General features: G+C 41.2%; 1 protein-coding gene across 3 annotated transcripts in view; it reads left to right on the forward strand.

The window, feature by feature from the left end:
- Positions 1-26,184, forward strand: part of MOCS1 (molybdenum cofactor synthesis 1) — a 1,733,254-nt gene that overhangs the window by 678,727 nt on the left and 1,028,343 nt on the right. For all 3 annotated transcript variants that reach the window (XM_044084832.1, XM_044084835.1, XM_044084843.1), the window contains exon 4: positions 9,240-9,404. In XM_044084832.1, the coding sequence (XP_043940767.1) occupies positions 9,240-9,404 (165 nt within the window). The remainder of the gene's footprint in view (positions 1-9,239; positions 9,405-26,184) is intronic.

Here is a 26,184-nt window from a genome sequence, read left to right on the forward strand (position 1 = left end):
TAGCACACTGTCTATCAGCTAACCATATCCTCATGTCCTCAGGCAAAGTGCTAAGGGCTTGTTCCCTTACCAAAATGTCTGCCAGCCCTTCAAAAGTGGTGACCTGACATCCACTCACCCAGCTATGAAAATAAGTGATCAGTTCAACAACATATTCACATATATTTTCATCTACCTTGCATCTATGCTCATGACACTTGTTCCTATACATTTCAGGTGTTAGTTTAAAACGTTCTAATAAATGTCTTTTTACAGCAGTATAATCAAAACAGTGTCATGCATTTTTGCTAAAGAAGTTACAGCTTTACCATGGAGTAAGGGGGTCAGGAACCGTACCCAGAGCCCTTGGTCAACGTCATACCGTTTACATACCCGCTCAAACATATGAATGAAGCTATCAGAATTATTCGCCTCTTTAAACTGTGGAAGAAATTTACTGACCTCTTGTGCTTCTGGGGTCCGGTTACTCCCTTCCCCATTACCTCCATGACTCTGGTGAAGAGTCAGCATTTCCCTCTCATGCCTCCTCTGCTGTTCATGTTCTTCAGCCTCTAGACTCCTCATTCTCTCGGCTGCTTCTAGTTCCATACGCCTAGCCTCCAACTCAAGTCTCTTTAGCTCCAGCTGGATTTTTAAGTCCACTACAGAAAGGTTGAGCTGTCCATTCTCTGAGGATATTGTATCTCCACTGTCAGTCTGATTGTCCTCCAGGCTGCTGGTTTCTGATGCAGCTGTAACCAAGGCTGCAATCAGGTCTGCTTTAGTCAGGTTTCCATGCACCAGTTCCCTAGCCTGGCACATCTCCGCCAGCTGGCTCCTTGTCAGTTTTCCATACTCTTCTGCTGATATGCTGCCTGCTCACCCTGACTAACACTAAGCTAACAAAAGAAATAAAACAATTGTGATCTGAACTCTTGAGTATACACTGCATGGCTGTTTTAGAGTACAAAACACTTTTAGAGATCACTGTACATGAGCTACAAGAATTCGCTTTACCCACACCACTACAAGCCAATTAGTATGTGAAGTAGACCCCACCACTGCCAAACACTTGTGATGACAGTGCCCTGGCCCAGCAATCAAGGAGCCTCAATCCTCACCATTAACACCAGGGAGGTCGTCTCCTAGAAGAGGAAAGGATAACTAATACACACAGTAAAGTACAATTTCCCTTAAGTGCACACAGAGATCGCAGTCACTCTGGGGCTGGCTGCTCCCTTGCTCACCATGTCCCCAATAAGACCCCTCACTGGCACAGCTATAGGGTCCAGGTCTCAGCCTAACTGAGCAAGCTAGAACCTCCAGTACCCTCTCTGTCCAACCAATGCTTCGTGTCCCTGCCAAGAAGTTGACACAACACACACACTTTGAGATAAGTATTTATACAACTTCACAGACTCTCCCGGGAAAGGCTGACACAGATTCTCCAGCTGTGCCCCTTTACCCAGGTTATACAATAGTAATTACTGCCACCACCCAGTTAATAATATCAGTTACTAAAAGGCCCTTAAAAGGGTGTCCAATTATTACTGTGCAATATTATTATCCAATGGTAATGTGACTATTCAGTCTAAGGCTTATTGGAAGGGCTTAGACAGTAAACTCTGTAAATATGTAATGTACTACAAGTCATAATTTATCTCTACACAAATCAGCCACAGGTAGAAGGTTTTAAAAATATTTAATAATAAATAATTAAAGCGCAAGACAAAACTACTACACCACAGAGATATCTAAGAGTTCACAGATCACACAGAACCTTAAAATAATACAGTAGGACAGGTCTGATTTCAAAGAAAAATACCTAATTAATCTTTACTCGCTTTAACTATTCCTACAAGAACTCACAGTGCTAAACTTACATGTGAGCACAAGGCAGAGTGCTAAGTTTGATGTCCAAATCAAAATGCTATCTCTCTGAGACACAGTTTATAAAACATCGCTAACAAACATGTCTCTGGATCCTCCCCAGATTGCATCATTTTTGACACTTAGTTTTTCCCAGTATTCATAGTGCATCATTTTGACACCTGCTCTGAGTTCCCTGGCTAATAGAAACTCCATTGACGTTATTTAGCAAGCTAACACCTGCACAGGAGAATACAACACTAAAAGGCATTTCACATATACACTGTAGCAATTAGTTCCTAGTTAACACAATAGACAGAATGTCTTCAGCCAGCCTGACTGGAACCAATTTTAAAGATCAAAGAATGTCATAAAATCATTTCAATTTCAAAAGACACATTTGAAAGGCTTGACTTAGTTTTTCAGCAAGGGACAATGTTGTAACAGTCTTTAAGTTCACATTTTACATTGTTTTTCTTTCATTTGAAAACACATGCCTGTATTTTACATTTATTTATACAAATGATAGAATTATGTATTAAATTCTATTTGACTAAGCTGGCAGCCTTCACCCATCTCTCCCCAGTTGTCACACATTTGTTTACATAGGTATTTTTATACTCCAAGCAGACTTCAAATAATTTTTCCTCCAGTAGATGGCAGATGTTGAAGGTGTGATGGGGAAGAAAGAGATAACTGGAGGGAACATGTTTTGGAAGTGTAAAGAGCTGGCAGATTTTAAAATTTTCCTGCAGAGTACTGTCAGAGATATTGGATAAACAAATGGCTGCAACTAAGGAAATGATTCGTTTGAGCTGGTACACATGATCTGAATTGCCTAGACATAGTAAGGCCTTATTAAGTTTAATTCTGCTGGCTGCAAAAAAGCAGTTACTTGAAAATGAAAATCAAAGTGTAAACTGACTGAATTTAAATACTGAATATTATAAAAGACGAAATAACTGGAAGAGGGATCTTTAGAAAAGGGAAGGAGCAATTTACTTAAAAATACATGAAATTGCAGGAAAAATGCATGCAGAATAATGTTCAGGAGGAGGAGTGAGTTAAGGGAATGCAAGAATTCAGCAATTTGTTTAATGTTGAAATGATGACAAGAAAATGTTAATATGGTTTGCTTTCTTTTCCATTAATGTATGCTTGCTTATGTATTAAGTGATAATTTTTAAACCCCTTTATTAAATTAAGTCCAAGCAAAGACTTGTTAAACTGAGTATTTGTTGGCTATTTCCTGAAGACCTCGTGTTTTAAAAAGTAAGAAAGGGCTGCTCCTCTTGTCAACCGATTCTGAGTTTTTTAATGCTAAGGATTGAAGTAAGTACACATACCCCCCCTCCCCCAAGTAGCTGCATCAGATGTGCTGGTAAAGTAGTTTTTGTCTACATGTCATGCTTTTGATGATATGGGCTTACTAAAAAGAAGCATTCAGTGTTAGACATTTCTGTGACGTGAAATAAAAATGCCTTTCATCACAAACTGTTCAAACTTTGCTACTCTGGTGACAACATTTAGCATTGATATGCGGCCAGAGTGTGAGTTATGGTGTGATATACTCACAACTGCTGGGTTTCATCATGAGGTCCAGTCCTGAGTGACCAAACATACCAGGAGTGAGTGTAATTATAACCTAGCCCACACATTAATCATTTGTTTGTGAGTTTTTAGGATAAATTATTTTATCCTAAGTAATCCTTACCGTATATTTCATCCCAGCTTGAACTAGAGAGTAACTACAATGGGAGGTCAGTGCACACTTGGCAGTAACATTCAGGAAAAAGTACATTTTTGTTGTAAGAAAAGTGCTTAAAGTTTTGTTGAGCACCTTTCACTGTTAAGCTGTAACCTTTAGAGCATGAACAACAGCCTTTGCCAGGCACCCAAACAGTGGAGAGATTTTAATACCACTTTAAAAGCCATAAAACACTTTGCTGTCTCACTCTCTCCTACATGCGCACAGACACACACACACACACACACACACACACACACACACACACACACACACACACACACACACACACGTGGTAGAGAAGAGTGCCTAACAATTTTAAAGCCATTCAGTCATCAGATGCATACTTATCATTTGGCCACTCTCTGTGTGGCAGAGCTAAGTGTTTCACAGTTTTCAACAATGTAAAACACTCCCCACATCTATGTTTGTTTTCTTTAAGTAGTAGTATATCAAAGCAGCAAAGCTCCATGTACTACCAAAAGTTGTGATCGTCTTGTCTAGTTTTAACACATGGCATTACAGACAGATTATGAACAGGAACTTGGCTAACTATAGATGAATGCAAACCTAAAGACACAGGCTAAACAAGGAGAAAGTTACTGTCAGCTGCCAGGATCCGCCACATAGTGCACGCACTCTGGTCACTCCACAACAAGTACAAATATGACTCTGTCATTGTCCATGTTGGTGTGAATGACCTGAGACGTACCTCCATGGACTACATGAAATGAGACATGGAGGAGCTCTCCGATCTTGTAGCCCAGGCAGGTGTGACCCTAGCCCTGAGTAGCATCCTGCCATCACCAAGAATGATGCCACAGTACAAGGACAAATGATTGACTTCAATTGGCTAAGCTTCTGGTGTCATTCTAAAGGGATCCAGTATCTGTCTGCCTGGATAACATGATCGACCGACCATGATGCCAGAGATGGCCTGCACCTGTCGCCCTTGGGATTCCAGATACTGGCTAAGACTCTTGCCACCCCTATAGTGCCTTTTTTAGGCAAGGTTCAAATGACAGATTCATCACCTTAACAGGTACAAGAAAGCAAAGTCTGAGGGTAATGCTACTCAGTGCTAGAAGTCTAAACCTCAAAATGCATTCACTCGAGGCACTCCTTAAAATGGAGAACATCAACATCTGTGCAGTGACAGAGACCTGGTTCAAGGCTCCAAAGAGCACCCCTGCATTACCAGGCTGTTGTTCATACCACACCTTTCAACCACCTAACCTGGTCCGAAACACTAAAGGCGGAGGCGTGTCCATTTTCATTAAGGCTATCCACACCTCCAGGCTAGTTGCTCAGCATAATGCATCCGAGATTATCCAAGTGCAACTAACTCTGGGCAAGACCGCACCCCAAATTGGAACTTGCTACAGATCCCCCACCATGCCTCAGGAGTCCCACTCCTCATTTCTTGATACACTGGAAAATATTAGGGTACAAACCAACACCCTAATAATGGGCGATTTCAACTACCCCACCATTAACTGGGAAAACTACTCATGTACCAACTCTTTTGCTCAACGTTTTCTGGAGTTCATAAATTCCATTGCCTTAGATCAACTTATCCACACCCCCACCAGGGGGTAGCAATATCCTAGACCTGGTCATTACCAACATGGGCGAAATGTTCGACACCAAAGGTCAATTCCTCGTTGGTCAGATCCAACCACAAGCTAATCACCCTAGACATCCACATCCTGCCCCCACCCCCCATTAGGGAATCCGTAGTAAAAAATTTCTCCAAAGCCAACTTCATGCTTCTTAAGACAGAAGTGTCAAACTTCGCGACACCCATGCAGATGGACAATAGAGATACGACTGCTGAATCCTACACAAATGCACTTTATAAGCACTTACACAAATGCATGGATCATGCTATCCCTAACAGAACCAAGATGCTTTCCTCCAAAAAAAAAAAGGAAGCCAATCTGGTGGTCCCCTGCCATAAACAAACTCTACAACAGAAGATAGAAACTGCTGCAAAAAAGGGCAAAATCCCATGATTGGAGGAACTCCCTGGTCAGCCTCAGTAAGAAGCTGAGATCCCTCCTGAAATCCTCCAAAGCTAGTTACGAAAACAAAATCACCACTGATTCTAAAGGCAACCACAGATCATTCTGTAGCTATGTGAATAATCTCAATAGCAACACTCAGATTTGCTCTGAGTTACAGCACAATGGCACTAAATATACAGAACCAACTGATATTGCCAACATCCTGGCAGATAGGTTCAGTGCTAACTTTACCCCCCTCTCACCCCCTAAAGGGCCCATCTCTATACTGGAAGAATGCAAAGTTCCTGTAATTACGACTGCAATGGTAAAAACCACACTCTCCAAAGCCAAGAACACAGCATCCATGGGACCTGACAACATCCCAGGCTGCATTCTACACAAACTGCCGAATGAAGTGGCACCCAGCCTAAGCACCATGTTCAGTCATAGCCTCACCTCAGGCTTTGTGCCCACTGAATGGCGCATAGAGACAGTTATCCCACTCCACAAAGGGGGGGAGCCACCACAGACCCAGGAACTAACTCCCCTTTAGCCTAATGAGCCTGGTCTGCAAGGCCATGGAACGCATCATCATAGATCTTGTACACAAAGACATTGGTAATCTCCAAAATCTGGACCCCGCCTAGTTCGGGTTTGTAAAAGGCAGGTCATGTCTCCTAAACCTGATAGACTTCTTTGAAGCAGTCACCAAAGCTGTAGACGAGGGTAAGGTGGTTCACACAGCCTATCTTGATCTCGCCAAGGCTTTTGACACCATCCCCCACTCTGGAATTATAGATAAACTCACTAAACTAGGTATAAATCCCTGTCACAAGATGGGTTGCCAACTGGCTCACTGACAGAATCCACACTGTGAAAGTAGCAGACTCCAAATCTGACTTCAGACCAGTGACAAGTGGAATACCACAGGGTTCAGTCCTGGGTCCTCTCCTGTTTGGTATATACTTTTCTGAAGTACAGGCTAATACAGAAGGTCTTTGGCTGACGAAGTTCGCAGATGACTGCAAACAAGGAGCCGTAATCGAAACTCCTAACGATGTGGACATCCTACAAAAGGGCCTCAGAGACAGATGCCTGTTGTCAAAGCCATGGCCTCAAGCTCAATGCCAAAACATGCATTGTCATTCCCTTTGAACATGAGCTACCACATAGGTGGTAGTCTACTTAACACCTAGGTGGTAGTCTTCTTAACACCAAAAGTGTGATAAGAAACCTTGGTACACAGGTGGACAGTAGTCTCTCCTTTGATAATCACATCACCACAGTATCAGGAAATCCTTCTATGTGGCACACCTAATCACAAAAGGTTTCTCATCCAGGAAAAAAGAAGTCATTGTTCCCCCCTACCCGTCACTCATTAGACCCATTGTAGAGTACAAACACCCCTTTTGGTATGTACCTCACAAGACATCTACAACAACTGGAAAGGCTGCAGAAATACCTCACAAAGAGGATTACTGGCCTCGGACAGATGCCCTATGCAGACCGTCTCAGAAAATTCCAGCTTTACTCCGTCGCATATCGCCTACTCAGAGGTGATCTCTGCCTAACATACAAAGGTATGTCAAACCCAGAGCTGTTGGACATGCTCCACTTAATGAAATCCCAATCTCTCTGAGCTACACGCTCTAGGGACCTATACCATGTCACTACAATAAACAGAACACACTGGAGGGATAGATTCTGTCCCAGAGACTTCCCATACTCTGTAACAAACTAACTATCTATGTCAAACAAAGTTCCTCATTAGCACTCTTCAAGAAAAATCTTGATGAGTGGATGGGAAATAGGAAATTTACCCCAGGGATCACCGCTGTGGCTCTGCTCGACAGGGACACATGAAAATAATTTTCTTGGGTGGCGAAAGCCAGGGTACCTTTTTGGCTAGGCTTATGTAGGCCCTAGGGCCAATAGCCTAGTACCTACCTGTGAACATAACATTTAACTGAGTGCAGACAAGACAGTTATCATGGCAGCAAATGGGAAAATCAGAAGAAGCTGGAAATTGAAATTGAAGGGAAAATAGTGGAAAAGGTTAATAGCTTCCAGTATCTAGAAGGGATGGTTGAGAGGGATGGAAGTCTGAATAAGTAGGTCAGAGCTAGACTCAGAGGAGCTGCAGCTAACTGGCACATAGTATCAGGGGCAGTGTATGGCAGAAGAATGCAAAAGAAGCTGAAAAGTAAGGTGTACAAAACAGTGGTGTGGCTAGTACTTCTGTCTTCTTCTTCTTTCAGCTTTTCCCGGTTGGGGGTCGCCAGAGCGGATCAACTGTCCACTCATGATTGGCAGTGGAGTTTTACAGTATCTAGTTGCCAGCCCATTGCCTAACCTTCCACAGAAGGCACACGCATACGCACTCACACCTAGGGCCATTTTGGAGTGTCCAATCCACCTACAGCATGTCTTTGGGATGTGGGAGGAAACTGGAGCACCCGGAGGAAACCTAAGCGACCACAGAGAGGACATGCAGACTCAGCACAGAAAGCACCCCAGCCGAGGATTGAACCGGAGAACCTCTTGCTGTGAGGCGGCAACACTAACCGCTGCACCACCGCAGCCGCCCCCACAACACCGCAGCCGCCCACAGTTCAAAAACCTGGTCAGTGAAGGCAGAACATTTGAGGAAACTAGAGGTGATGGAGTTGAAGTGCCTAAGGAGGGTGGTAGGATGCACACTATGGGACAGATGAAGAAATTATGACAACAGAGCAGAAGCTAAAGTAGCTCCAATTTCCAAGAATGTCAAAGAGGACAGATTCCAGTGATTCAGGCATATATGTATGGAAGAAGATGATTTGGCGAAGATGATTTAGACAAGACAGATAGAAGGCAAGAGGAAACAAGAATGTCCAGGAAGGCGATGCATGGATTATGAGAGAGGACATGTGACAGTCTAGCATGACTGTTGAAGATGACATGGAATTGAGAGAGGTGGCATCAGTTGACGCAACACCCTAAACTCGTGTAGAAAATGGGGATAAAAGGGGATTTATGATGATGATGTTTAGTCATAACTCACTTGTTATAATTTTTTGATATGGCTCGAGCTTTACTCTTTCTCTCTCTCAAGGCAAATTTATTGACATCTGTTTCTCAAATACACAAGTTGGTTATGATTGGAGACCTGATCATAATCCTGTTTACTGGTAGTTAATTTAGTAAGAGCAGTACTTGTAGTGTAGCCATTTTATTTGATTTGTAGTAATCTCATCTGAGGCTGGAGTGCATACAGATTGAATAGAATTAAATCATTGAATACTGCAAGATTATCTGTGACTGTGCATGTAATACATTTTAAAATCCGTTATTTTTAAGTTGTCATAATTACCAAGGAAAAAACATGGTTGCTATTTCTACTCCTTGCTAAATTGTTACTGAAGTTGTTGAATAAGGGTGCATTTTAGATTCAGAAAAGGTTAACTGTTAGTTATGTTGAAATAATCCATGTGTAACCTATTCTTTTAAGGTTTCTGATTGGTTGATTTTCATAAAATAAACTGTGTCATTGTGCAATAAAAAGTAAACTAATCTCTGTAGTTAAAACTTTGTTACTTATTAAGAACCATTTTGCTTAAGTCCAGACTTGATAACTCTTAACATTTTCTGTTTTCTAGCTGAATTACGAAAACTACCAGGTCTCCGTACAGTTGCTATAACAACCAATGGGATAAATCTCTCTCGGCAGCTTCCTACGTTGAAAGAGGCTGGTCTTGATTTAATTAACATCAGCTTGGATTCTCTGGTGCCAGCAAAATTTGAGTTCATTGTTAGGAGAAAAGGTAAATCAATTTTCCTCTCCATTTGGTTTTTGTGTGATGGTAGAGTTTGTGACCCCATTATGCTTGGCTGAGTCAGGACAGTGTACTAGTTTTCTGTTAGGCTGAATTTGACTAATATTTGCTTTATTTGAGTCAAAACAACTGATGCCTCATTCACAGCTAGAAGTGCATTAATGTCACATGGGTGCAACTAGTTAGTGCTTAAGTAGATATTTTTCTTCAGTGGGAGTTCCCCTCATCGTGTCTTGCTGAATGCCAGATTGACAACTTTACAATGCATCAGAATCCATTGACAACTTTACATTGCATCAGAATCCATTCAGCAGCTAAAACGAAAGATGAACAGATTTACTTTGTGGAAAGTTCTTTGTGCAGAACTGTAATGAAAATGGACCTTGACCATGTGGGCATATCTTCTTAACAGATGCAAATGCATACATTAAGAAACAAGAACCTTATGTAACTTACCTGAGAAGTTAGATGTACTAGATTTTGTAGTCTGGTACTGCTTTAGCTCTCTTTTTGCTATGTGTGTTAGCTCAGTGTTGTATATTAATTAGTGGGAGTCATTAACTTGCTGGACAGACAGTTGCTCAATAAGTCATTACTAGCTGGAAGGACACATTGTTCACTGCACAGGATTCTCTGTTTCACTAAGGTGCAGCAACTTGGTAGTTTGGCTGTATTAAGTAGGAGTATGTAGTGGTGCAGCCATTTGAATTGGAGTGTAGAGAATTGTTTGAATGGCATTTTAACAGATTTCGTTAGATACAGTGATTTCAGAACTGAACTGTAATTGTCATTGCTGGCTGCTGAATGTACTTGGTTACTTTAGTGCTTCAGAAGAAAAGTTTTGCTCAGACAGAAGTAATGTCTTTGTATAAATAAGTACTTCTTAGAGGGTTAAAAACAAAATGCAGTAGACAAAAGCTGAGGACGCAGTGCCGAGAAAGAACAGTAAGTGACAGTTTGAGGGTAGTGACAATACACAAAAGATGGGAGGGTACAGTAGATGTAATTGCATTGAGTAGTATGGTGCATTTGGTGTTGCATTATCCATTGCTATGTGCTGTCCAACATTGTTGCTAGGTTATAACCATTTTACTGTAGTAAAGTCTGATCTATTTCTACTAACCCGTTTTGCCTTAAGCTCTACATTCATGATAAGTAGTTGTGGGTTAATTGTATATCATGTGGGTTAATTGTATATCGATTTGCTTCTCTTTCAACGTAGACCCTATTCTTAGTAGGCTGGCATGTCTTCATTATACTGCTAAAAACAAACCTATCAGGAAAAGTTCATTGGAGAGGGTGGCAACACAGAGGGGTAAGTGTAGTGATGGATGTTATAATTATCATGGAGATGATCAATAGAGATATAGTAAACCTCCAGATACTGGACCCAACCCAGTTTGGTTTTGTCAAGGGCAGATCATGTCTACTCAACCTGGTAGACTTCTTTGAGAAAGTCACCAAAGCAATGGATGAGGGGAAAATCATTCACACTGCCTACCTTGACTTGGCCAAGGCATTTGACACAATACCTCACTCGGGCATTGTTGAAAAAATCAAGAGGTTATGTACAAACCCGTGTGTCACTCGGTGGATAGCCAACTGGCTAACAGACAGGACCCAGGAAGTTAGAATTGGGGAGTCCACCTCTCCAAAGAGGAAAGTCACAAGTGGAGTTCTCAGGGATCAAGTCATTGGACTGCTCCTTTTTAGCATTTACTTCTCAGAAGTCAAGACCAGTATCAGTGGTCTCTGAGTAAATTTGCTGATGATTGCAAACTAGGAGCTGTCATTGAGTCTCACACTGACACATGTTCTCCAGGAAGGGCTGACACCAGACAAACAACTGGTGTCAGAGCCATGGACTAAAACTAAATGCCAAGAAATGCATAATAGTATCCTTTGAGAAGTCATCCATCTCTGGTAACTATCATATTGATAACACACCCCTTAGAGTTGACCCAGTAGTCAGGGACTTAGGGGCACACACAGATAGTAATCTAGCCTTTGATCATCATGTGTCTACAGTGATGAGGAAGTTGTTTTATGTTGCGCAGCTTATAAACAAAGGTATGGCATCTAAGTCCAAGGAAGTCATTGTTCCACTGTATTCGCATTCATCAGACCTATTATTGAGTACAATTCCCCCTTTGGTATGTACCTAACCAGGCATATCCAACATTTGGAATATCCACAGAGGATCCTCACTAAAGGAATACAGGGCATAAGTAATATGTCCTATGCAGACTGCCTCAAGGCCCTATCCTTGTATTCTGTCTCCTACAGGGTTTTGAGGGGAGATCTATAGGTTCATAGGTGTGTACTAGGCTAATGGCCCTGGAGCCTTTAGAAGCCTAGCCCATAGGATTACCCTGGCATTGTGCCACCCGATCTTAGTTCCTTGTACCTCTGTTGAGTAGAGACACTGGAGTGATCCCTGGGGTGAATTTTCTATTTCCCATCCACTCATCAAGATTTCTCTTGGAGGGCCAGTGAGATGCCCTGCTTGACATGTATGGGAAGTCTATTCCATAGCATGGGCAGCCTCTGGGTTATGAGTCTGTCCCTCCAGCATGTTCTCTTGATTGTGGTAATGAGGTTGAGGTCTCTGGAGCGTGTGGTGCCGAAAGATTGGGATTTCTTTATCTACAGCATTTCTAACAGAGCTGGGTCAGACATGGCTTTGTAAGTCGAGCAGTGATCGCAGATAAATAGGCAATCTCTGCTTAACTTAAGCCTATGCCTGGCATACAGGGCATTGTCAGACCCCACTCTGATGAACCTCTTCCATATCCACAAAACAAACAGCACCAGAGTTACCCATTCTAAAGACTTAAACCTTGCGTGTGATATAAATAGGACCTGCTGGAGAGAGAGGTATCTATCCCAGAGATTATCCTGTCTATGGAACAGGCTCCCCATCCATTTGAAACAGAGTTCCTCTGTAACCCTATTCAAGTGCAACTTGGACAGTTGGATGGGAAACTGGAAATTCATCCCTGGTTTGGCACGTATGTCTCTAATGGACGCAGGTAACCTGTAAATGGTTCATCTCTCAGGCCCATGCTTACACTTATCAAGGGTATCAGAACTTGTCAGAAATTTGGGATGCATGGCTAGGATTACAAAGGCCCTTGTGGTGGTTAGCCTAGTAAACACTTATGAACCTATGATATCCTAAAGTTTGGGTTGGAATGTCGACTTTGATGTGAGATCAGTTTCAAACCTAGAATGGGTTATTAAATAGAATGTGGCTGAAGTTTGAAGAGCTGAAATTGGCAGTTAAAGCTTGGGGTACGCAAGGGAATAAAAGGGGGCACCATGATGGTCAAAGTTCAGTGATTAAATTGGGAACACTAAATGGCAAATTGAACAGGCATAAATATGAAAAGGAGATTGAGATTAAATTGTGAAATTAGAGAATTCACTAAAGAAGAAGGGATTCAGTGTTATAAAAAGTTAGCTATATTTAAAGCACTCCCCATAATGTGGGATGGTTATATGTATTGGATACACAGATGGTTTTGGACACTATTGCAGAACTTGCAAATATTGTGCTCTGGAAATGGAGAGTGTTGGAGACGGTAGGTCCATGACAGGCAACATTCGCATGTAATTGTCACATTGTTGCAAGTATTTTGTTTTCTGTGCGTTCTGGCTGAGGTTAAGCCTAAAATGTCTTGTGACCAGTGTGTTTACCCAGTTAGCAAATGTGTAAGTAATAAAGTGGCCAGCTGTACCACAGAAGAAATGAGTTTTAGGCTGGCCCAATATCACAGCATGCCTTTAATAGTAGTCATATTAATTGCAGTCAGTAAATGTATAACCTTCCTTCTTTTCTCTGTGACATTATTCATTCTCACCCCAGTCCAAATATTTGTGTTGTCTTTAATTTTTGGGTCTATATTATATTATCGAAAAGCCTTTATATCGAATGGCTTTTCATCGACCCGTAAAAGTCGAACTCTTTTATATATTAGCGAACAGCCGAATGAGCAAATTCTTTCCCTGGGAAAGAAACCACTTGGCCATCCTTGTGAGTTTGCCCTTTTCCCCACTGTAGTGTGATCTCAGAGTTTGTATATTTAGTATGGGGGGCACTTTATGTTTAAAGTAGTGTGTAGTTTGTGGTAGGGCTAGCGAATTCTTTCCCAGGGAAAGAATTTGCTCATTCGGGTTTTCGCTATTATAAGAGTTCGACTTTTACGGGTCAACGAAAAGCCATTCAATGGCTTTTCGATAACATAATATAGACCCAATTTTTTAATGTGACTCACTGTTTCACACACATTCTTTAAATGTTTAAATTGTTCAAATTTTCGTTTTCCACATCATCATTTCTAAAATGCATGGTAACTTTTTTCTTTTGAGCTGTAAATACATAATTATTTCGTGGTAGACAGATTGCTTTTTCCTTACAACTTTTTAAACACTTCATTATTTGAAATGTTTCAAAAAATAATTCACTGAAAGTGTCTTACTCTAACAAAATAAAGGCTCTCACATCCAGAGCCTTTGTACCCAATGGAACATATTAGTTTTACTTCATATCTCTCTAAAGCAGCATTTTGCTTAGATTTTATTCTTACAAGAGGCTTCCGTCTCTCTGTCAGAACTTCGGCTTCTCTACTGCTTTACCTGAACCTCTAACTGCTGCATAAGTCAGAGATATCTATGACATGTCACTATGCTCGGTCCCCAATCAACAGTAACATCTTCAACAGCTGTCTGTTTTTCAAATACTCCACCGTTAATGCCCTCATTCTCCACCATTCTTTCTGTAACATCTGCCCATAAAAATGCAGAGTCACCCTATGCTCAACTTGCTGCTTCAACACTCGCAGTGCATCATTTGTCAGTCCTCCTAACTGAACTGTTTTAATCTTAACTTTGCTCATTTGTGAAGTTGTGTTCTCTAAGCGAGTACTCTCCTCAAACAAAATTTTTTGAAAAACTAGCTCAGAATCCTTAGCATTTCATACTGCAGCCATTTCATCGCAAACATCTTGCTTATCTGCCATCTTTAAGGTTACCACCTTTTCAAATACCCAAAGTGGAACATCTTTTTGGAAATATGAAGTTTAGCAGGACAGACCATGCCCACAACTAGTACACAGAGATGGACTTCACTTTTTTTGACAAAATAAAAGCTTATCCTAATGGGATTTGAATTGATTCTGTTGTTTCATATAGCATTAAAGTGTTTAGATGTAAAATAACTGCTTTATGCAAGTGTTATTTAGGAAGTATTTTTTGTCCTAAAATTTCAGGACATTTGCAGTGTTTCATGTTTTGCTCACAGGACACAACTGCCCCAGTAGGGACTGTTCTGCATAAAAAGGTTTGGGTAGTAATTCTAGCCATCTTGCACTATTTTTTAGTGTCCTCCACACTAGAAAACAGTAGAGGAATTCAACTGGTGTCCTGCCCAATTTTTACATAGTCAGAATGAGTACCACCTTGGATCTCCCCTGAAAAGAATCTGCTGGCATAGTGCGACTAATCTGGTCAGCAAAAAGTAACATTTAAAAAAGAAAATAATAACTTAATGCTGTACTCCGTATTCTTCCACCATTCCCAATCAAGGTATTTGGACTATATTGTTTTGCGTATAATATTTCAGTGTATGAATAAAATTATCCTACAGAGTGCTCTGCTGTTACACTGTATTAAGCCATAATTTTGCAGTTATATAATTATATATAGCAGTACTGTATAACACTAACAAAGTACCCTTCAAGTCTCACTTAGTCATCCGGAGTGTCCCTCCCCCATGCCATGGAGACACCTTTCTTATTGTGGCACCTTAATTATGTCATGCCACTCAAAATAGATTGAATTAGTCCTCCTCAAACATGCCATGACTTCTTTGATTAATTATATTTTATATAGTGCTATTTCTATTTGCTATTTAAAAGATATTATATTATTTGAAATATAATAAACTACTTGAAAGAAAAAAGCATGCAATGACTTCCATTGGTAGGCTATCTTATGCCCCTGCACCCTTTTGACAAATTTGTCAGATCTGTCCATTAGAATAATCAGTGGGAGGCAAAAACATGAACCCACTTCTCAGAGCTCAAGGAAAATGTTGAGGGCTTATGCCTGACAACATTTGCTGACTACTGTAAATTTGGTACCACCATAAACTCTTAGGAAGATACCAAGGTCCTTCAGGATGTTCTGTCACAAACAAATGGCTGGTGTCAAAACCATGACCTAAAACTAAATGTCAGGTAGTGCATAACTAGATCTTTCAGCAAGCAAGGTGTTCCCTGCAGCTATAACATTGACAGCACTCCCCTGAAAACTGACCCACCATTGAGGGATATGGGAACATATGTAAAGAAGGAGCTGTCATTCGACAACAGGTATTGTTAGGAAGTCCTTCTTTTTAGCATAATTCATTAACAAGGGTATGGCATCCAAATCTAGGGAGGTGATCATTCCACTGTAAATGACACTCAGTAGGCCAGTTGTTGAACATAGTGCCCTATTTAGCGTGTATTTGTCCAAGTACCTGACTCAGTTTGATTGACCATAGCATTTTCTCACCAAGAAAATCAAGAAACTAAATCACAGAAGCTACTCTGACCACCTTAAAGCCCTTTCTGTCTTCTCAGTGCCCTATGGGCTGCTGAGGGGAGATCTCTGCCTTGGTTACAGAGCCTCTACCAACCCCATCCTTGCAGATCTTCTACTCATCTGTAAGTCCGGTAGTGGCAGAAATACCTGCTGTAGAGACCTCAGTCACTATTGCAACTCAAATACAACATGCTCGAGGAATAGATATGTCTCACAGATAATGCCACCTCTCTGGAACCATGTGCAGTTAAGTATTTCTCTTAATTCAAATGTATCCTGGAAGCATGGATTGGAAACCATGGGTTCATCCCAGGTTTGGCACCCTTGTAGACATGGAGAACATGCAAGTATCTGCTCCAGGGTTAGTTATTCATACTTAATATGCAAAGGGTTCTCACACAATGCTAAAGGATGATCTCTCCCAGGTTATACAAGATGTCTGCCAAATGCATAGTCTTGGTACTAAACTGTTAAGTCTAGAAACTCAGTGGAAATGCATGGCTAGGCTGCTAAAGATCCTTACAGATCAATAGCTTAGTAAATACTTATGAACCTACTGCTTTCTTAAACTTGATTTAATTTACATTATGTTCAGAAGTTTAACACACTTAAATGCAGCCTTCCTTCATCCTATAGATTTATAACCCAAAACAGCATGGCTGGCCATTGAACGATGTTAAATTAGTAAAATATCATTTCAGCAGTTGATGGCTTTACCCTTAGTCAGCTGTTGCATGTGAAGGGAATGAATGGGCTGATGGACCAAGTGAGGGTCTGATGGTCAGCAGACAGCAAGGGCAAAAATCCCAGAAAGATAATTTCAACAGTTATTCTGTCTTTTAACCAAATTGTCTAGTTGAAAGTATTGTTCTTTTTCACTATAGATGCTCCCTCCCTCAGTACAGGATCACTAATAGTCTTTCTACCAAATAAAATGAGCAAAGTAAAGGGATGACAGATTACATCAGCCCAGCCTGCTTTTGTCATTTCTCCATTTAATATCCCCAACAGTTATCTTGTCTTTCTTGCTTTACAAGTATTTTATCTTAAGGCACTGCTGTCTAATTGTACCCAAAAGTTGTGTACTATGATAGCCTGGTCTTCCTTTTCTTCTAGTCTGTTGCATATCTATAAGTCAACCGGTTAGAGTCAAATGAGTCTCACCTTTTTCTGCATCAAAGTTAAATCATTTATCTACCTGATTATGTATTCCTCATAAGTAACATTTGTAATTACTTTACTTTTACATCTAGCTTACAAGCAATGTCATTGGCGCCCTTATCCTGTCTTGTACTTTGCCATTTGAATGCATACCTTTCAAAACAAGCCTTATTAATTGAATAGAAACAACGGTAACCTGTCTTTACATTTTAACAAATGTTGAACATGTGATATGTAGCATTGTAGGCACCTAAAAATTGTCATATCCATTGGCAGATTCAGTCACTGTTTAAGGTCATCAATAGAATGTTTGTGCCTGTTTATGTAGAAAGAAACAAAAAAGAAAAAAGGAGGGGAACTTGCTTACATTACTGTTTATATTACATTTAAATACAGCACACATTCCAAACAGACACATCTGTATTCTCTTCTCAGTTTTTATGTATTATTTGTCATAACATAGTTTGTCATTTGCTCCGAAGCGCAACCCAAGATCTGTTAAAGGTTCATAAACCCAACTCCAAGGCAGGCTGTAATCTATATAGCGATCTTCCCTCTATTGCATGGAACAAGCTCCCACTAGAAATAAGGAACCTTACTCACCCCAAACAATTTAAATTAGCGGACCGGAGTTCCGCTGTGGCGACCCCTAACCGGGAAAAGCCAAAAGACACAAACAAACAAACCAAAGACTACTTTAAAAACACTGAACCTGCCACTGTTCACAACCACCTTGACCACAACCAAATCACTCTGAACTGTATAACAATTACACACCACCTAACATAATAACTTACTCCCTTTACTTCCTAAGCAGTTCTCCTAAAGTGTTGTCTCTACTCTGTTTAGTATTGTTAGACGGCCTATCCTACTGAAACTAAAACAATTAACTTCCTATGTGTTACACTTTTTATCTGTTTTGATTTGTATTGTTTAATCTTGTCAAGTACTTTACCAGAATGGTAACCTTTTTGTATATTGCTATGAGTGTAATAACTGTTCTGTTTCTATACTGGAGCTTTTCTCCCCGGGCCTCTGCTGAAAAAGGGCTTAAGCTCAGTCAGACACTCCCGGTCAACAAATGTAAAATAAAATAAATAAATAATAGTCATTTGTGCACTATATCGCTGTTGGTAGAAATCCACCGTGTAATTTTGCTCATTTAAGTTAAGAAGAAAAGAATATGTACAGCACTTAGTATTTTAGTTCAAAGCAGCATAATAAATATTTAGAAGTGCTTCTAACTCTTTCATTTACCTCTATAGCTTGTGTTGGATAGTGAGGAAATTAACCTGTGAATCATAAATGCTATGCACTCTCCTTTGATAACACTTTTATATCCTTTTTTTTCCGTATCCACAACAAAGTTCTCTGTGTACTTGATTTATTGAAAAAAAAAATACCCTTCAACAGCTGAAACACTCATGTCATTTCAGCCAAATATATTGTCCTGTTATGTCATCACTAGTCATCCATAACACATATGTAGATTCATTTTTTTCTTTCAGCATTGTCTTTCCATTCATCATCTGCTTCCACATAACTTGAGGGCCCAGGTACCTTGGAAGACCTAAAATGCTAATTTCTTTGGCATCAGTTTCAGCAAGATGAGGCAGTTCTTTCAACTTTACCATCCCCAACTTTTTGCAGTGATGAGCAACTGCATGCACTCTGAGGAAAAATACTGTTAGATTCCCTGGGAAAGTCACTTTATACTTCTGCACTCCTTAATAACCTCTATATATTGCAGTTTCTGCTACAGCATGACTTCAGAAAAATCATGATTTATAAAAATGGGTCATCCTTCCACAGTTTCCAGGTGCCATAAGTTGCTATAAAACCTGCTCCTTTTCATACCGTGACACGAACTGTACTTAGGCTATCCCCAGTGTATATTTTCACTCCGCTAAAGGTAACAGCAACTGATAATCTCTCTTGATTTCCACAAACCTTGTCATAAATGTGTCCAGAAAACAAGGTTTGTTTTAACAAAATCTAAGCAGTCCATGCTTTCCTTACCCTCAGGCACTCCATTCAGCCTCAGATTTTTTCTTTTTGCCTTACCTTCCATTGTTCCCAGCAGTTGATTAATGCAAGATAACTACCCATGTGGTTAAACTGTTTTATCATGTATCTCATGCACTTTTAATTTTATTAGCAACATAGCATCATTATTCTTGTAAAATATCTAGCATCAGCAGCTATGCCGATCTTTGTTCTTCTGACATATCCACTAACAACCCCCCAAAATGTTCTAAATCATTCAAAATCCCTTCAACAGCAATTCTAAAGTCCTTTATATAAAAGTCTTAGTGACACTTTGTCATCATCATCGCCGCCATTTTCAGGTTGGGATGCAGTTTCTCACTTGACCTTAATCTGTTTCTTTTTCCTTTTCCAAACCCCTGTGCTGTTGTGATATATAGATAAGTTTTATATACCAGTTTTGTCAAATTCACTTTGAATGAACAAATTTGGAAAAAAAAAATGTAATTTTATGTTGCAAAATGGTGGGATCAAGGGAGACATCCAACACTGCAGCATCTAAGTATTGCTGAATCATCTGCATGTTACATATTGGTGAATAATAGAGGTCTGTGCCTTTTGTGACCTTAGTGTAAATGGGTGTTTAATGAGAAGCAGCTTTATTCCAATGAAAGGACTGAGCTTGATTGTCTAAGTAGCCTTAAAACCATCCAGAGACTAACTACAGTTGCCTAGGTGGAAGAATAGTATATTAAGTGTCAAAAGATTTTGATAAATCATGAAAAATGAAGTTAGCAAGAGTTTATCAAGATACAGGTGTGTTTTGAAAGCCTAGTAGGGATGTCTGTGTTCTGACATCTGTTAAAATACATATTGACTGATATGAATAAGATTAGTTATTCTTAGATGTGTCATAAATTGCATGGGAATGCAACTTTATAGTTCTTTTGAAAGGGGGAAGAGGTGGGCAGTAGGTCAGCAGTTAATGCTATGCATGGTCCAGCTTTGCTAAGGGACTGTGAGCTTTGGCCAACTGAGACCTACATGAGTGGAGTTAAGTAGATTTTTATCTGCACTTTTAGCAAATAATACACGATTTCAAGTAATTTGTGTTGCATTGAGCAATATCTAGCTGGAAGTTGACTGTTTTTTCAGTAGGTCCCCACCCACCCTCCCTGTTTTTGTGTTGGTGTTAATCTTGGTGGCTTTGAAACTGCCCGCTCCTCTTGTAAATTTGCACTTGGATACTCCTACTGGGCCCATCTCATTTGCTCACTCACTCAAAAAAAAAAAAAAAAAAAAAAGTTATCTGCTTTTACTGTATTTGTGTTTCTTCCTACTTTATTTTGCTTTTGCGTCATCTTAAAAGTACTCAGTTGTATTTATTACTGCTTGGTGTAACTCATTCTAAGCCTTTTAGTTTAAGCACTTGGGCTTCAGACCAGTTGTTTTACATTAAGAAGGTTTGTGGTCTACACTGTAGTGGCAGGACAGGTAGCTTACATCCTTCTAAGTTGGGAACTGCTGATTGAGGGCTCAGTGTCTGTTATTCTAAAAGTGTATTAATTCTGGTTAAAGCACTTGGGCTTCAGGCCAGTTATTTTACATTAAGAGGGTTCGTGGTCTGCACTCTTGTGGGAGGAGAGGCTGGACTCTGCCCTTCTGAGCTGGGAATTTCTGGTTAAAGGCTTATAGTGCCTGCATATTTGAACTGCTTCTTACTGAAACTGGTACACCTTGTTTGCTGTAGCATAGACTAGATCCATGCCTGCTGAATCTAGCTTTGTTTGTATAACTTGAGCACTAATCCAGGCATTCTTTAAAGTATTCAATTGTATTTATTACTGCTTGGTAGTAACTTGATTAAAGTGTAGCTATCATTCTAAGTCTTTTGGATTAAGCACTTGGGCTTCAGACCAGTTGTTTTACATTACGAAGGTTTGTGGCTTGCACTGTGGTGGCAGGACAGGTAGCTTACATCCTTCTAAGTTGGGAACTGCTGATTGAGGGCTCAGTGTCTGTTATTCTAAAAGTGTATTAATTCTGGTTTAAGCACTTGGGCTTCAGGCTAGTTATTTTACTTTAAGAGGGTTCGTGGTCTGCACTCTTGTGGGAGGAGAGGCTGGACTCTGCCCTTCTGAGCTGGGAATTTCTGGTTAAAGGCTTATAGTGCCTGCATATTTGAACTGCTTCTTACTGAAATTGGTACACCTTGTTTGCTGTAGCATAGACTAGATCCAGGCCTGCTGAATCTAGCTTTGTTTGTATGCTTGTTGTTTGTTTGCTTGTTATTTCCCTGAAACGCTAATTCCACCTAAAACGCGGCTTTTCAGCGCTTCTGTTTATCCCTAGTGATATCCGCATTGCTTACTGTACTTATTTCCTTGTTTCACTTGAATGAAAGTTACTGTTTGTCGTTTTTGCATTTAAGTTACCTGTAGCACATTGCATTTAAGTTACCTGGCACTTGCTCACTAAAGCAATTATATAAGTCAGCACTAAAAAATTAAAAGCACTACACCCTCACAAACTCCCCTTGAGTACCTTGTTCCCCATTTGCCCTTTTTTTCAATTATAAAGGAATTCCCAATACTGTTCTAGCATGTCCAAAGGTCAGTTGTCAGTCTCCTGTCCGGACCAGCTGGTGAATCTGGGAATCTTGAGGCAATGTTACAACTGCCTGATGTACACAGACAACCCTCTTCTCCTCCCAACAAATTCCAACACATGTGAGAGATGCAACCATATAGCCAAACTGGAGGCTAAGCTCTCTCAACTCAGTACTGGTGTAACCAGTCAGTAGGAAAAGGAAACCACACTCACTACAATTCCAGTCTCACATAGACCTACCACGACAGCAAACCAAACACATAAACACACAAAAACATACTCGGAGGCTCTAAATAAAAATCTGCCTAAGCAGCAGAGACCTCCAAAGCAGACATCCAAGCAACCACTACCCCAAAACAAAACATGTGCAACACATAGCTCACAAAGCCAGTGTGTTGAACAGTCACAGCTCTTAAGGCTAAACAACACACCTGATACACTTGTAATAGGTGACTCAATCGTCAGGCACACTGACGTTCCGCTCACCAGGCTGAACAAGGAGAAGGTCACGGTGAGCTGCCTGTCGGGCACTAGGATCCGCCACATAACACAAGCACTCAGGTCACTCCAAGGCAAGTACAAATATGACTCAGTCATTGTCCATGCTGGTGTGAATGACCTGAGACGTACCTCCCTGGACTACATGAAAAGAGACATAGAGGAGCTCTCTGAGCATGTAGCCCTGGCCGGTATTACCCTGACCTTGAGTAGCATCTTACCCTCACCAAGAATGATGCCACAATATGAAGACAAGCTGATCAATTTCAACACTTGGCTTAAGTATTGGTGTCATTCAAAGGGGATCCAATGCCTGTCAGCCTGGGATGACATGCTCGACAAGCCACAATGCTTCGCTAGGGACGGCTTGCACCTATCACCCCTGGGCTTTCGGATGTTGGCAAAGGCTCTTGCTACCCCCATAGTGCCTTTTTTAGGCAAGGCTCAAAAGACAAACCCACCGCCATAGGTATCACAAGGGATAAGAAACTGAGTAATGCTACTCAACGCCAGAAGTCTAAACCTCAAGATGCATGCTCTCGAAACTCTCCTTAGCATGGAGAACATCGCTATCTGTGCAGTAACAGAAACATGGTTAAAGGCTCCCGAGAGCACCCCAGCACTACCAGGTTATACCTCATACCATGCTTTTTGGCCCCAAAACTTGGACTGAACCACAAAAGGAGGGGGAGTATCAATATTCGTCAAAGATACCCACACCTCCAGGTTGGTGGCACAGCACGAAGCATCAGAGACTATCCATGTGCAACTAACAGTGGGTAAAACTGCCTTCCAGTTTATAGCCTGCTACAGACCACCCTCCCAAACCCAGGAACTCCACTCGGCCTTCCTGAGAACACTGGAAAATATGAAGGTCTCTCCAAACACCATTATATTGGGCGACTTCAACTACCCAAACATAGACTGGGAGCATTACTCTAGCTCCAACACCCTAGCCCAAAGGTTCCTAGAATTTATAAACTCAAATGCTATGGAACAACTTGATACCACTCCCACAAGAGGGGAAAACATACTGGACCTGATCATCACCAACATGGGGACTCTATGCTCCAGACCAGAAGTGTATCCCTCACTGGTAAGATCAGACCATAAACTAATCTCACTGGATATTCACATCCCGACCCCACCCCCTGCCCAGAAAACTACAGTGAAAAACTTCTCTAAAGCAAATTTCACACTCCTCAAAACCGAGGTGGAATCCTTCAAAGCCCCCGGCCTGTGGAAAATACGGCCCAGACCGCAGAATCCTTTATAAATGCATTCTATGAACACCTTCAGGAATGCATGGATCATGCAATCCCAAATAAAACCAAGACCCAATCCTCCAAAGGCAGTCGTCCTGTCTGGTGAGCCCCAGCCATAAACAAACTATACAATAGAAGGAGGAAGCTACTACATGCTAGAGCAAAATCCCAAAAAGGGAAGGCATCTCTGATCAGTATTAGCAAAAAACTATGGGCACTCCAGCTTCGAGAGAAAAATTGCACAGGACACTAAGGATAATCACAAGGCTTTCTTTAGTTATGTTAGGAACCTGGGTGGGAATTCCCAGATATGCTCAGAATTAGTCCAAAATGACAAAAAATACACCGAACCCACAGACATTGCCAACATCCTAGCTGACAGGTTCAGTTCAAACTCCCCCCCACCCACCAAAAGGGCAAATATCTATCCCAGCAGAGTGCTGCCCCCCTGACATCTCAGATGCTCAGGTAAGAGCCGCCCTCTCCAAAGCAAAAAACACAGCATCAGTGGGACCAGACGGTGTCCCGGGCTGCGTCCTACATGAACTCCAAGAAGATCTAAACCCAAACATAAAACTACTGTTCAATCTCAGCCTTATTACAGGATATATACCCAAAGAGTGGCGTACAGCAACGGTGGTCCCTCTCCACAAAGGTGGTGCCTCAACGGATCCTGGAAACTATCGCCTCATAAGCCTGACTAGCTTGGTCTGCAAAGCTATGGAAAGGATCATCATGGACCTTATAAATAAAGATATTGGGGACCTATAGACACTGGATCCTACCCAGTTCGGCTTTGTTAAGGGCAGATCCTGCCTCTTAAACCTGGTCGATTTCTTTGAAACAGTCACCAAGGCCATTGAGGGGAAGGTGGTCCACACAGCCTACCTGGACCTCACAAAAGCCTTCGATACAATACCCCACTTGGGCATTATAGATAAGCTCACCAGCTTAAATATAAACCCCTATGTCACTAGATGGGGTTGCAAGGTGGCTCAAGGACAGAACCCACATGGTTAGAATTGCTGGAGCCATGTCAGACTCCCAACCAGTTACAAGTACCGTCCCACAAGTCTCAGTCCTGGAACCTCTCTTGTTCGGTATATATTTCTCAGAGGTACAGGCCAACACGGAAGGACTGTGGCTGACCAAGTTCGCAGATGACTGCAAACTGGGTGCCATAATCGACTCTCCAGCCGACACAAGCATCCTCCAAAAGGGCCTCATAGAAACAGACAACTGGTGCCAGAGCCATGGCCTCAAGCTAAACGCCAAAACGTGTATAGTCATCCCCTTTGGCAAAAACAAAGTGCCCACAAATTACCACATAAGTGGTAATCCATTAAGTACAGAAGAAGTAATTAGGGACCTGGGGACCCAAGTTGATAGCAATCTCTCATTTGACAACCACGTGGCCAAAGTGGTTAGAAAAACATTTTATATAGCCCACCTAATCATGAAGGGATTCACATCTAGATCAGGGGAGGTCATCGTGCCTCTTTACTCATCCCTCATCAGGCCTATAATTGAGTACAATGCCCCTTTTGGGATGTACCTTACCAGACACCTGTAGCAACTGGAAAGACCCCAAAAGTACCTCACCAAGAGGATCAAAGGGCTAAAACAGATGCCATATGCTGCCCGGTTAAAGAAACTACAGCTCTACTCAGTGGCATACCGCCTGCTCAGAAGCGATCTGTGCCTGACGTATAAAGCCATGTCCAGGCCGGAATTAATGGACATGCTGCACCTCAGAAAATCCAAATTTCATTGAGCTATGTGCTCGAGAAACTTGAACCTCAGCACTGAAATAAATAGGACATGCTGGAGGGACAGATTCATAACCCAGAGGCTCCCTTCACTCTGGAATAAAATCCCAGTCCAGGTTAGGCAGAGTCCCTCATTGACTCTCTTCAAGAGGAATCTTGATGAGTGGATGGGGGATCATATGTTTACCCCGGATATCACTTCTGTGTCACTGTTAGACAGAGGCACAGTATACTAACCTCAAAAAAGGGCATAGCAAAATTAATTTAAAATGGGTGGTGAAAGCCAAACAAACTCTGGCTAGGCTTATAAATGTCCTAGGGCAGATAGCCTAGTATGAACCTATGAACCTATAATACTGGACATCATATTTTAAGGGCATAGGATTCTTAAAGTGACTAGTGTAAAAGAGATACTAGGTAGATTGTTGCAGCTATTGTGAGGTATTCAGGAAGCAGATTATCTGCTTTTGGAGAGTTAGGTTTCAGTTTCCTTATGCTATGAAAAGTGTTTGCTAGTACTGATGTTGGATCTGATTGGATAATTGTAGGCTAATTATTAATTGCCTGATATACAGATTTAGAATGACTGATAAAGATTTGTTAGATGCCCTTATATGCTGAATAAATATTTGTATGTATGTATTTGTTTGGTCAACAAACGCAATAGGCTGTAGAGAATGTTGAATGTTCATAAAGTCGAGCACTGGACATTTCAAAAGTATGTTTCATCAAGATAGGCAAGTGGAGTTTGCAAGGAGGTGTATTTGGGTATTAGGGTTTGTTCGAGTTAGGTAAGGAAATGGGTTTTAAGTTTGCTTGCAAATGTGTGTTAACCCCAATACTAGAGGAGGTGATTGGGAATCAACCCTGGAATACAGGGAGCTGATTTGG

The sequence above is a fragment of the Protopterus annectens genome, chromosome 1.part1, assembly GCF_019279795.1.
Source record: "Protopterus annectens isolate FY-2018-M chromosome 1.part1, PAN1.0, whole genome shotgun sequence".
In the NCBI taxonomy this organism is placed as follows: Eukaryota; Metazoa; Chordata; order Ceratodontiformes; family Protopteridae; genus Protopterus; species Protopterus annectens.